This window comes from Strigops habroptila, chromosome 1 (genome assembly GCF_004027225.2).
Source record: "Strigops habroptila isolate Jane chromosome 1, bStrHab1.2.pri, whole genome shotgun sequence".
Taxonomy (NCBI): Eukaryota; Metazoa; Chordata; class Aves; order Psittaciformes; family Psittacidae; genus Strigops; species Strigops habroptila.
This window is the reverse complement of record NC_044277.2, coordinates 26,464,868-26,478,689: the sequence shown is the minus strand read 5'-3', so window position 1 is coordinate 26,478,689 and position 13,822 is coordinate 26,464,868. Positions and strand designations below refer to the sequence as shown.

The following is a 13,822-nucleotide window of genomic DNA, read 5'->3' as shown; positions in this document are numbered from 1 at the left end:
GGGGGTTGCCTTTAGTACCGGTGGCGGTACGATTTAACTTCTGGTTGTCGCTGATGAATCATTCAAAATTATCCACTTGACTTTTACATGCTGATAATACAAGGTAATTGCATAACTTTTAGCACAGTGTCTACACAAACCTCAAGTTACCTAAACTGTCTTAAACCAAAATAATAGCCTAGTGCCTCCTGGACAGCAATGCTCAATGGTTGAAACCCTACTTTGCATTTACTAGCTAAATATATTCTTTATACATGGGTATACATGTCTACAGAAGCAGCAATTGTGCCAGTGTTTGGTAGTACACCCCCATCCCCTCCACCTGTTTTTGGAGAGGATGCTTCCTGGGCTCTCTCTTGTAATTGGATAGCTTACCTCACCAGCCCACAACTCCAGTTTCCCAGCTTCAATTTGCTCTAGCTTCTTAGCCAGGCTCTTCTTCCTTACTGAACACTTCCACGATGATCTCACCTCATCTCATGTTAGGCTTTTAGTCTAAGACTTTCTCCAGTAATTGTGCCTCCCCTCCTATTCTTGCAACTATCTTCTCCTTTTTACATTTTTTGCTTTCTTCTAATTCTTCTTCTTCTTCAAAATACACTTCTCATCTGTGTCTTTTCAGTAGAGACTTCTATTTCAAACACAGACAGCTTTGGCTGAAAAAAGGGAATAAAGATCCTCATATGCCCCCTAGAAACAGCGAAAAGGGAGCATAATTTGCATTTTAGTACTTATCTGAAGAGCTTGCTTTGAGGCCTGTCTTCCCTTGCATTATGTCATCTAGTCTGCAGGAACACTTTCTGAGTCAGACTATAGGCTCCATTGTGTAGGAACCATGTGTTTTTTTCTTTTCAAAGTACTACCTTCACCTGCGTTTCCAAAAAACATTGCTATTTTTAGTAATAATAACATTGAAGGAGAAGATACTCTGACATCATGTACATCTTCTGAGTTACATCTCAGAAAGGTCTAGAGAAGATCCATGAACATAAATATTGAATCAGCCCATTGGACACTTCACTTTGGTCAATCCATTGTTATTTATGATGATATTTAAAATATTAGGGGAAAAGTCTGAAAATATATTTTGCCCAAACATATTTGGAAAGAGATCCTAAGAGATAAAATCATAGCTGTTCACGTTAGCCACTGTACTTACATGTAAGGCTAGGCAGGCCTCTACAAAGATTTAGGAGGTTAAGACACTGTGCTGTATAAATATTTTATAAGGAAATGTAATATTACTCCAAAGATCTAGGATCAGGTGTATGCCACTCACCAAGAGGGAAAATCTAGAGAGCTGTTTTGCAGCTGGATTTATATTTCATCTATCCCTCAGTGGTATTAAATGTTTGTTTAAAGAGAGGGGTTTTTAATCTCCCTGTTTGTGCTGTAGTGATTTAAAGCATGTTTACATATTACCACAGTTTTAATTAGAAGAGATACAGTTTCAGTCCCTCCCATGCTGGGTTTCCAGACTAAATTTTTTATCAGCTTCTTCACAGCTGCTTGTCACCCACTTCCAAGCACAGACACAACAGTTTGCTCAACAGATCCGTCTTTCCCTCCCTGCCAGTTGAAGGAAGAAAGGATTCAATGAATGAGTATCTGCAGAGCCATTTGAAGTACTGAAAATAAAAGAGACACAGAGAACTATGAAGAAAGGTCATGGAAAGCTGTGGTCTGTGTTGGCTGGGGATTAAGGTTTGTGCTAATGTGACATTTACTATTATTGAGATTCCTTACAAAATTCAATTCTAGAGTTTGATTACGACAGGGGTGAGCATCTTCAGTCATTTGCTGTCCTGCCTCCCATGTGGTTTATCCTTCTGCCAATTCACATGACCGGACACAGAAGGCTTTAGATGGTAATGGCAGTTTCAGACGCAATGATAAGAGAAGTCATGCGTTTTGGACCTTACCAGTTGGTACTTATGGTGTGAACAACAGATGGTATCCAGTGAATGATACTGAGCCAGCTCATTTCTATTTCAAAGATCATTCGAAATCACAGCTGTTGCACAGCATTGAGAGACATATGCTGTGATGTATATAATGCCATTACCTTTCTCTGGGCTTCAGAAGGAATGAAAGTAACAGCAATTGTTAAGAACAGATCGTTATCAGCCATAACATTAACAAGATCAGGTCATACCAAAATAAATAAGGGTTGAGCACACACCACTGCAGCCACCACTTAAGTGACAGCAGCACTAAGCCACATATTTGTTGCATATTCAAATATACTGAAGTAGAAGGAAAGTGAAGCTGCGGGAACGCAAGACTTACTTAAAAAACTAAATTCTTCACATAATTTCTTACTAAAAAGCAAATTCTTTCTGGTTAAATAGTGAAAAGGTAAATTTAACTGTTTTTTATAGAGACAGTAGGGCATTGAGAGCTCTAACATATGTGGGGAAGACTTCTATTGATTTGCTTTGGAAGACATGTTTAGTCTGCTACAACTGTGCTGACTGTTAATGGGAAGGACTATATATAAGAAATACAAATGTTTTATCTGGCTGACAGTTATCACTTCAGGCTCTTTTTTGTTAATTTGTTTCAGAGGGTTTTAGGTGGTTTGTTGTTGATTTTGTTGTTTGATTTTGTTGGGTTTTTTCCTTTTTAGCTTCTATCAGCTGAAGGAAAGTGGATGGCTGTTGGTCAGAGGATTTGCAAAACACCAGAAAACATGAGAAGCTTTCAAATTTACAACCAAATATTAGGAAGAGTTAAAGCTGAAATTTAATGCAAATGATACTTTACTGTGATAAGAATAAGCTCCTTTCATTTCAAATTATATTTATGTATCTTAAAATGCATTAAAAACAAATTCTTAAGTCAGTATGCTTTCACTTAGCTCATATTCCACTTCCACTAGTAAATATTCAATACACTTCATTAATTGTGTTTATAATGGAAATAAAAAATACATGACAAAACTAGAATAGTTATACTTTGATCCTTTTTATTGATAACTGATGCCTTTTTAGAGTCCTAACCTATGCGCTTGGCAGAAATCACCGCTGTATTTATCTCACAACATTGTTCTTTAAAGTCTAGTTGACGGGTTGTTACTCTCACAAAGAATAAAGCACCACATGTTTCATGAAGTCTGTCGAACCTTCAGAATGTTCCATCTCTCTGCTTTTATTCCTCAATGTAAGATCTAATATAATAACAAGCAGAATGGTAAGGTCACAAGCTGGGAATGAAGCAAGTGACAAAAAAGTCAGAATGTCTCACTTTTTGAAATAATGCTTTGTTAAATACCATCACTGTAGGGAAACAATTGAGAAGGACAAACTGTGATTGCAGTTATTTGCAGTTTCTCAACATCTATCTTTGACATTCAAAAAAAATTACTGGAAATAAAGAGTATGTGTATTGCTAGGCTTTACTTAAAATACTGAACATTTAACTCCAGATGTTCTTCAGACTATTTAACTATCTACTGACTACTGCAAGCAATTATGCAGATTTTAGCAATGGTAGTTCTTCTTTCATAGAATCAGAATGCTGAACAGTTGTGCTCTTGGGTTGTCAGCAACCAAGTTTTTTGTTCATCTTAAACACAATTATTACATGTGCAAGACTTATGTGGGATTTAGGATATAATCACTGCAAGTGTAACCACGATGAGACAAATTCTCAAAACTTTTAGGAATTATATTAAATTGAAACCAGTGAAAATTTTAATATCTAATTCTGAAGGTGGTTTTTTTTTTTTTTTTTCTCTCCAGTCACCCCTGCTCTTAATTTTGGTCTTTCAAGCCAGGATCAAGTGTCTTCATACTAGTATCACCAAATTACTATTCATGCTTCCTTTTTTCTTATTCTCTATTTATTTCCCACATTAAGTTTCTGTCATTTCTCTGCTCCATGATCTGACAGCTGTATAGTAAATCTACTTTTAAAATGAAACCGTTGACCGTTGTGTAAGTGCAGCTGAAAGTTATGATGGTGGCACTGCTAGTATGTGTTTTACAGCAGCCTTTCTATTGCTACATTTGGTTTGCCATAACATTCAACAGTGCAGATGGCTTGACAATTTCATTTTTAGCACCATATAAATTCCCCCAGGTACACAGAATAAATTTTATTATTCACATTTTCTCATAAAAAAAAAAAAAGAGAAAAAAGTATTATTCTGGTGCCATCTTCTTATTATCATTCAGCATGGACAACAGCAATGAATAATAACAAGAATGTAAACATCTGGTTTTTTTATAACCAGCCATCCACCAGATTGTTATGTTCTTTACAAGCATTATGAGGCATGAGGTAGGCCAAGTATCTTAAGCCATCCGAAATGAGCAAGTGTCACTTTGCACTACAAGCATGCTGATGAATTTTTACAATTGTTTACCCTTCTGTAAATAAATACTAATTTTTTTAAAAAAGTTAAAATGGTAAAACTAAAAAAAAATAAAACCAATGGAATTTTAAAAGCAAAGAAGACACTTGATCCAACAGTCTGGAAATTAATTCAGTTTGATTTTCTACAGACATCTAACAGTTTACGCACGATCTCAAGGGCTTCTTAAGTATTCTTAGTTGAGTAATATCAAATAGTTATAAATATATTGATAGATTTTACTAGCACAAGTTAAAAATAATTACATTTCTCATAGCAGAAACATTAGCTACAAAGATTTCAAAGTTTACTAACTAAATGTACTATCCAGAGCTGCCATCTTGTATCATTTGTATATGGTTCATATTTTACAACATAGCTCCCATTAAAAAAAAGTTAAATGTATTTTTATACATTTATCAATCTCTATTTATACTACTGTAAAGACGTCTACTAATATCATGAATCCAACTGCATATACAAAGGGAGGAAAAATCTAATGCTAATAAAAAACAATATCTAAATAAAAGCTACACTTGTTTCATAATTTAAATTAGTTGTTTCAAATTTTATGTTTGCCACCCTGAAGACAAGGATTGAAACAAATCAAATAGAGAGTAGATTATTGAAAATAAATGAGATTTGTGGATTTCTAAAGAGATAAACAGAATGTTTTAATCCAGAATTGTTCACAAGTTCTACCCTGAGTGCCTCTTAAAAATATCACTTGCCTAACAGAATACTGTTTATCCTGAACTTATGACAGCGTAGGCATGCAAAGAGAAACAAGGTGGCAATTAGTAGCAATTGCAGATTGGCTTACTCCTTTCTTCACCTTCCTCAGAGAGTAGAGTCACTGCTCCTCAAGTAAGTAAGTCACAGGAGGCTGTTTCGCACTAGCAAAAAGGCTTCCAAAGTGAGTGAAAGAAGGCAATGGAGATGGAAGGTGTACCTGGAACCTTCCTTTGAGCATCTGCAGAAGAAATAGTGGCTTTTCTGAAGGGAGGATATTTACACACTGACCTGTTTCTCCAGCACACACTGAAGAATCAAGACGCTATACGTTTCAGGACATTGGATATTAATGATAACTTGAGAAGAAGTTTTGGAAACTTTATTTAAAAATCTTCAAATAAATGCTGTCTTCACTCAAACACCATAGTTTTCTGCCATGGAGAACTGACCAGTCTTAAAATGAAGTGATGTGGAAATGTTTTCTGAGAGGACTGCATAGTGACATTATTCCAGTCTGAGCTCTGTGATGGCACTCACTTCATCATTTCTATTTTCCCTCTGAATAGTGGACATAAATATTGGCTTAGGTACGTGCTTTGTGAATACATCTGTATGCCAGACTTCAGATTTTAAACTCCTCCTAGAACTTACTTGTCTTGACCAGCTTTAGAGTGGCATAACATGCTCTGCTGGCTCATCATCTTAGCAATAATCAACTTGTGTATTTTTTGTAGCTTTGGGAGGAAGACATATGCTCTTTTTCCAGGAAGATGTTTTGTGAGGGAATGGAAGTAATGAAACAGTGATTGTTATTTACAGTCTATTGATACAGACTTCTATCATGTTCTACTAGGCAGCTGAGATCCTTGGTTAACACAAATTTTTGAGGACACACATACAAAAAACTCAGCCGAACCTACTGATTCTGTGGCAATGCAAAACACCATGAATTACACTGATAGACAAACAGCTTCAGGTAGATACTGGAAATCATGAAGATGAAGTAGTAGAAAAGCAAAAATTTAGAAAAAATGCACAAGGAAATACAGTATTTTTGACCTTCCTAAACAAAGGGACAATAAAGATGTCACTGAAAAAATAATTGAAGGACTTTTGAAAAGATAGCAGGTGGAAAAATACCTGCAACAGAAAATCCAAATATCATATCAGCTAGAGAGCACAAAAGTAGCTGGTCTGAAATCGAAGAGCATAAGCTGGGAATGATGAGGAAGGAAAAGAACGCAGTATTCTGACTTCTAAGAGCACAATACTGCTGCTTTGATTAATCCTAATTATTTAATTTCCCAGGTAGAAAATAGAGAAGTTCTTTTTTTTTGTTATCTATAACTTAGAGACTACTGAATCAACCCATTCCTCTAAGACCTAACAGGAGTCAGTCAGCACTGGGTGAAGAGTTAAATAATGATAAAACATATTTTGAGGTCACTGGGAAGGAAAAGAAAGCTGATAGAAGAATAAGGTTGACTGTTTCTGTCTGAAGGTCGGCATTATCAAGGTAGAGGTCTGCAATGCACAGAGTAGTTTCTTTGATCTATGTAGCAGTGATGAGCAAAGAAATATCTACAGATTAATATTTGTATCCTCCCATGTCCCAGGTACCTTGATCATGATTCCCAATCTTATCAACTTCCCAGGGTTTATGATATGAATTTTATTTTATGGCAACAGAAGTAAAAGCACATGCTGGATTGAAGTAATGTAAATAAAAAATGTTCTATATGGAATGTAATTTCCCTTATGATCCACACAAAAATACAATTTCCCTATTAGTAAAAACATAAACTTCATCTTCATTGTACTGTTGTGCAGTGTTTCTGGATGTTATTAAACATTTTCAATTTAGCATTCCCAAGATGATCATGTTTCCATAAGGAATGAAATAGGACTTCTATCTCCCTGTTAATGATTCCACTTGTAAAATATAATTAATTTTTGCTATAACAACTTAAAAAAAAATTTACTTTTTTGTTGTAAGTTAACAAATGAAACACAACATTAAATAGCTGAATAAGTTTTCACGTATCTATTCAGTTTTTTTCTTTCTTCTTATAAATTATTATCTTATTAAACATACTTCATATGGTTTGCACCATTTTGCTGCTAAATGGGTATTTATTTAATATACAGGATAATTTTCTTATTAAATCTAAGTTAGATTCATATTCAAGAACTTTAATTTTGAAAAGCAGCTGATGGCTGGAGTGAAACTTTGGAAAGAATGATTGGCAACAATTTAATCCACACATTTTCTGCAGTTTGTTTCCTTAAAAATACTAAACATACATCTAAAAAAGATACTTATTTTTCCCACCTGAAAATCCTAACATCACAGTTCTCAGATGAAATAAGTGCAGTACAATGAGATATATATGTAGCAGAGATACCATTTAAATATATGCAGATTTCATTTGTAAAAAGGAAGAGCAAAGAGAACTACAATAACAAACAAACAAACAAGAAAGGATGTGGTTTCATTCTTGCTTCCTAATCCACATTTTTCAAAAAAGATTTCATAGTAGATCATTGCATTGCTATGTCTCTTATTTATAATTCCAAATTTAATTTTTACTGAATATGTAAGAGTAAATGATCTGACACTCTGAAGGGTAACCATAAATTAAAGCTGTAGTTGCCAAAATGAGACAACATAACTCATATAGTCTTCATTTTAAGAAGGCTCATTTAAGCTACCCATTTGCAACATGATTTACAAATCATTAGTAAAAATTAGCAAGACATGTTCCAAGAAATCATCACAGCTGAAAGTATTACACAAAAATCTAACTTTTCTTGTTTTCTTACCTTTAAAGAAGACAAAATTCCCCTCACTGTTTTCATAAACTGCATCAATGCTGGGAGGCAGTCCCCTCCAGAAGTAGGTAATCTGCATGGGGTATCCATCCATCACTCTGTTGTTTCTGACTCGCCAAAACCACTGATCCTGGAAACCAAACATACAACTCTTACTATACTTTGAGCATTTATATGTGTTCAGTTGCTCTCTTGAAAATACTGAACAACCTATCCTAGCATTTTTAGAGCATGACCTTTTGCTGTTTGCATAACCATATTTGTGCTTGCATCCATGTCACATCTACACATCAAGAGTATGCCAGAACTAGTTGTTCCCTGAGGTGAAAATAATCTACCCATGTGAACTATGTGTTTGGTGTAGATAGCCTTCAGCAGAACATATAGCATGCTGTCTGAGATGATGTCATTTTCTCAGCATCATTCCTACAAGGGGCCCGACTTAAAATTTGTGGACTGACTACAAGTGTTCTTAGACCAAACCATATGCATATGTATATGCCTAATATAATGGGACTACAGGCAGGCTTTGAAGATCAACTAATTCTGCAAGCAATTTTTTTTGCAGTGGCTGCTAATACTGAAAGTTTGATAGATACAGCTGTAATCCTACTACATCAGTCTGATAAGAACTATGCTTTGATGACAATTTTAGTGAAGATTTGCAGTCTGTCCATGTAATATTAAATAGAATGGTTAATATTGCAGCCAATTATAGGTGCTAAATCCAGTGTCCTGGTAAATCGCTCTAAGTCTGTTGACATTTAAAATGGTTTCTCCCTGTGGGATATGCTATTGTTTTAAGTGAGAGTCATATGGAAGTTGCGTTATTGAGGAATGAGGAATGTTCAAGTTAGAAATGAGTATATATGTGACACATGAGCTAGGTGTTGATAAAGATGGTGGTGGTGTACCTCGTCAGCTCTTATAAAAGCAACAGTTCCAGTTCATCTAATATTTAGAGATGAAGGATGGGGTAAGCAAGTGTTTAACTTTTTACACACATTTGCACATTTTTACAGCATTAATATTATATAAAACAAAACTCTAAACACTAAAACACTAAAAAAGTGTTATTTTGTTAGATATGTCACAGTTTACACAGCAGCTCAGCCTTCTTTCTGTACAGGTCAGCTTGCCAAGCAAAAGAGTTCTGTGCTCTTATGGGAACTGGCACAGCTTAGAGAGAAGATTAATATTTTGCAGGAGCAGGCTTATGATGAACTGTATTCATCATCTTTCTAAACCTGAGATCACAGCTCTAATTGTTTATCTTTCCAATGACTCAACAATTTATAAATCTTTGCAAAAAGCATTAGCCATACAAAGTATATATACTTTACATCTTAATCATGTGCATAAATGAGTCTAAAATTGAAAGAGTTGTTTTGAGTCCCAGAAAAAATTTCAAATAGCTTACACAACCTGCAAAATACTATGCTGAAAAGTTGCAATTGTCTGGAAATAATACTACTAAAATCCTTCAAATTTTTTCATGTCTAGCTATTTCATTGCTAGTGTAACATAGATTACATTCCTATTTTCAGCTTTTTTTTTTTTAAATTGAGAAAAGGTATTATAACATTTAAGGAAGACCAGGAAAGCAATTTTTTAGAATTAATTAACTAAATTCCACAAAGAGAACTGGCAAAAGTGGGGAGATACACCTAGAGATACAAGTATTTAGGAAGGCCCCACTGAAGCTAGTACACCAAAGCAGATGTTGCAAATCACATTAATGTGTTTCAAGAGAAGTAGTTGTAATCACAGGAGTAATCTTCTACATTGTTAAATATTCAATCAATTCCACTAACTTAAAGCAAAATCAAAACAGCAACAACAAAACCCCACACTTTAAATGAGAGCCATGGTTATATTCAATAATTTACAAACTTCCAAGTGTTAGAACTGATGTGGCTGGAATAGCAAGCAGTCATTTTAGTTTGTCAGCACCGCACTGCTGATTGGCTGGTACTATCCCATCATAGTGATTCCTGGTATAATATCAAAGTGTCAGTGGAATGACCTCGGCAAAGAGACTAAACATGCATTCTTGAAAGATACTGACTCTGTAAGCAACACAGATTTCACAGTGCAACAAAACCTGTAAAATCAACAAGTCAACAAAGATCCTTTTATTGAGGATGAGTTATGTTTCAGCCTTAGCGATTTGTGGAACATATTTGCATTAATTCATTTTGATAACAAGACCAATAAAGTTAAATTCTGTAGATTTAGTATTGAGTTGTACGTCAAACTGTGTATTTCATACTTAATACTAGCTATTTGTAGCATAATAATGAGACTTTTTTTTTCCTCAAGATCCTTGACAAAGCAATAATTTGCCCTGCTATACTACCATTAAAATCTTCACAATAATACAATTACAGCAAAGCTGGAATGTTTGATTCATGAGCATAACCCCAGGAATTTGTTTTGAAAGAGAGAGAGGAAGAGTTACATAAATATTATGTATCCATAAGCTTTCAACAAAAAATAAGTTAAGGTACCTAACCAGAAATTCATTCAACAGGGTATTACTGTGTGTGTGTATATATATCCATCCTGGACTGGCACAGGCTTTTTCACTTGAGACCAATTATAGAAGATCCCCACTCTTTCCTACAGTAATTTTAGAGATACTTCCAATAGAAATGGGATCTAAAATGGCTTGAAATAAAATCTTCCTCTGCCATTGCATTTAACGTCTAAATATTCCATTCTGAAGAATAATTGTGAACATAACCGTGCTCTCTTTTCTGTTGATGGAAACCCATAGGCTCTTTATTTTCCTGCTCTATTTTCAGTAGACTTACATGCCATTGCAATAATCATGCACAATGGGGTATTGCTTATCAGTAAGGACCCTACAGGTTTCCACAGAACCAGAATTTTGGAAATGTATAATTTTAGCTTTTTTATGGTCTTATTTAAACAGACAGAACTAGGCACATGCTTTGGCAATAAAAGTATTTTTACAGATAACCAGATCAACAAGAATCAGCAAATATCTGGAAATAACTGAGAGCAGAACTGGAAGTTTGGATCATTTATACAACTGGGCAAGGTAGGTGTTGGAAGAGGTTGCAAGAATTATTTATTTATTCAAATTTAATTTTCCTGACTGACTTTCCTATGAACACACTGAACTCTACAGTTTTAGACTGCCAGAGTACAAACTCTGGCAAGTTAAGAAAGTCTAGCATGTGGCTGTAAAGCAAGACAAAGACCCTTCTGAGGTATCAGATAGGATAGGCTCTACTTATAGAAAGAATGAATCATTTCAGCACATATAGCTAAATGTACTTAATTTATCTTAAAACAAAGTTGTATTTACCAGCAATTTTATCATCTGCATTTTGTTAAACAGGTACAATTACTGAAAAGATGTTTTCAACACAGTTCAGCTATTACCAAAATTCAGAAGAGGCATAGTCTCTCTAAGAAGTTCTTTCACACTTGAAATAAATAGCTTGAAACAGTTTCTCTGACAAAACATGTCTCAGTATATTTGGTTATACTGAATAAACATAGTTTTGTCTCTTTTGAGAAACACTGTGTATTGAAAAACTGTTTGTCTTTCCCACTATATTGGTTAAATATATTTTTAGGTATTTTATTTTCCCAAAACACATTAACTCCTGCAGATAGGTTGAACACATGACATGTCACATGCACTCCAATTCCAAGACTGAGAAACACATACGTTGAATGCACAGCTTTTAGTGCCTTTCCTTGCTGGCTAGCAAATGCCTTTTTGTAAGCATCTGTAGCTACCCAATAGCTCCAGACATGGATCGCCCCTGTGCAGCTGGGATCTTGCATAATAATGGATCATTAAATATTATGATTACAGACATAAAGTAAACTTGGATAACTATTCCCAGTTCAAAACGCAGAACTGAAACCAAAAAAGCCCTCAAAATCAAATTGAAAAATGAGCAATATATCTAAGAATCAGAAAATGGGCATTGAGTATGGAGAGACTATAAGCTGTTTCAGAAACACTATTATGGATAAAGGGCAATAGTAGGATGAAGAATCAGGGACACTCAAATTAAGTGTTAGAAAATTCGTTCTGCTTAGAAGATGGGATATTTCTGAGAAAAAAATGACAATAAAGCTTTTTAGAGAAAGGAAACTGAACAAGAGGTTATACGTAAAGCATTCTGCACTGTCAGTAAATGCTCTAGGTAAGTTTTCCTGTGCATATATATGTAACTCAGTGGAAGGGCTAAAATATAGTACATTGTGTATGATCATAGCAAATACTGTCCTCGTAAAAGCACTTCTTTACTAACAACTTGGAGAATTTTGAAGAGTGTATTAGAGTAAAAAAATCTGGATCACGATCATAATCATAATGCATAGTTTTCACACTTTTTTACTTTGATGCTGGTAAAGCATTACTGAAATATTTTTTTTTTTTAAATTAACATTTAAAACTGTACTCCTATGAATAATTAATTTCAATTTCAGTATTTATTCTCACCTTAAACATCTCTCAGGTTCCTTAAGGGACACAACTGATGGGTAGGAGAATTAAAACCAATATCCAGATATTTCAGTTCATCCATAATACACAAACTAGTGGAGTTTTTTGTGCAAAATTAATGGAGCTTTCTTCTTTCAGCACCTCATTTTCTCATTCATCTCTGGACCAACCACCATTGCCAACTATAAAACATTAATTTGTTACAAAATCTCTAGAGCTCTGCCCTTTATTTTATACCTAATGAATTCTATCTGCAATTCCATAATGACATGTGACACTGACCTGGAAGTCCAAATGACATCCACTAAATCCAGAAAGATTGCCCAATGTGACAGACATTCTAAAAAAATCTATAGAGCTAGAAAGAAGAAAAAATTGGAAACCTTTCAAGTAACTACTTGAAGATGGAGATTAAGCCGACTTCAGCAGAAATTAGGTTTTGTGCTGGTTTTACAAGGAATATTAAAACTCACTGTAGGTGAACAAGGCAGTAAAAGATTAAAGGCAAACAATGGGACAGGTGAAAAACAAGGACAAGTCACAACTGTAAATTATAATATTTTGACTATGATTACACAAATGAGTCTGAAACTCCCGTTAATTTGTTAAATACCCTTGCATTGTACAGCAAATATCTCTGTGTGAATTTCTGTCAGTACTGAAACTCTAACTTGATCTTAAAATATAAGTACAGTGCTCTTAAGGATATCCACCAAAAGATGGAATGAGATGCAAAAATTAAAAACTTAGTATCTACAGCTGCTAGAGAGAGAAGTTTTACTATAGCTAGATTCCAGAGGATCACTGCTTGGCCTATTTAATCCTACCCCCATCCCACACCCCACCCCCCAAAAAGAAATCCAACCAAACAAAAAAACACCAGAAAAAAAAATGCAAATAAACATAAAACAACTGACCTACATCAATGTTAATCAAATAATGCATTCCAATTAATACTGTAGCTTAATTTTATTGACAGAATATATCAGACTGGATAATGTCTTCTTCCATAAGCTACCTCTGGCCAAATGCAAAAGCAAGCCTTTGTCAGTGGATTAAACACACCCAGCAGCTATGCAAAGCAGGAGCAGCAGACTGAAACATTCACACAAAAGAGTATCCTTCTGATTTTTTCCCATCTTAGTATTGTGGGGAAAAAAAATACAGTGCTAAATAATATACTAAGTTGTTCAGCAACTTTAAATTATTCTCTTGCAGAGAAAGAAAGAGTTCCAGTTATGTACAGAGAAACTTCTCAGGGGACAGAACCTCCTGTATTTCAAGACTCTGATCCAGGAGAGAATGAGGTTCCTCTAAGACACACCTCTATGGGAGTATTAAGAAACTTCCTGAATTTCAGAAATGCAGGGTATATTTATTGTATCTAAGTAAAAATAAATCAT

The 13,822-nt window shown here is 34.7% G+C and overlaps 1 protein-coding gene across 3 annotated transcripts in view; it reads right to left on the bottom strand.

Moving 5' to 3' along the window:
* MMP16 (matrix metallopeptidase 16) overlaps positions 1-13,822 on the bottom strand; it is a 187,117-nt gene that overhangs the window by 18,086 nt on the left and 155,209 nt on the right. For all 3 annotated transcript variants that reach the window (XM_030496672.1, XM_030496662.1, XM_030496653.1), the window contains one exon: positions 7,916-8,054. In XM_030496672.1, coding sequence (XP_030352532.1) covers positions 7,916-8,054 — 139 coding nt within the window. The remainder of the gene's footprint in view (positions 1-7,915; positions 8,055-13,822) is intronic.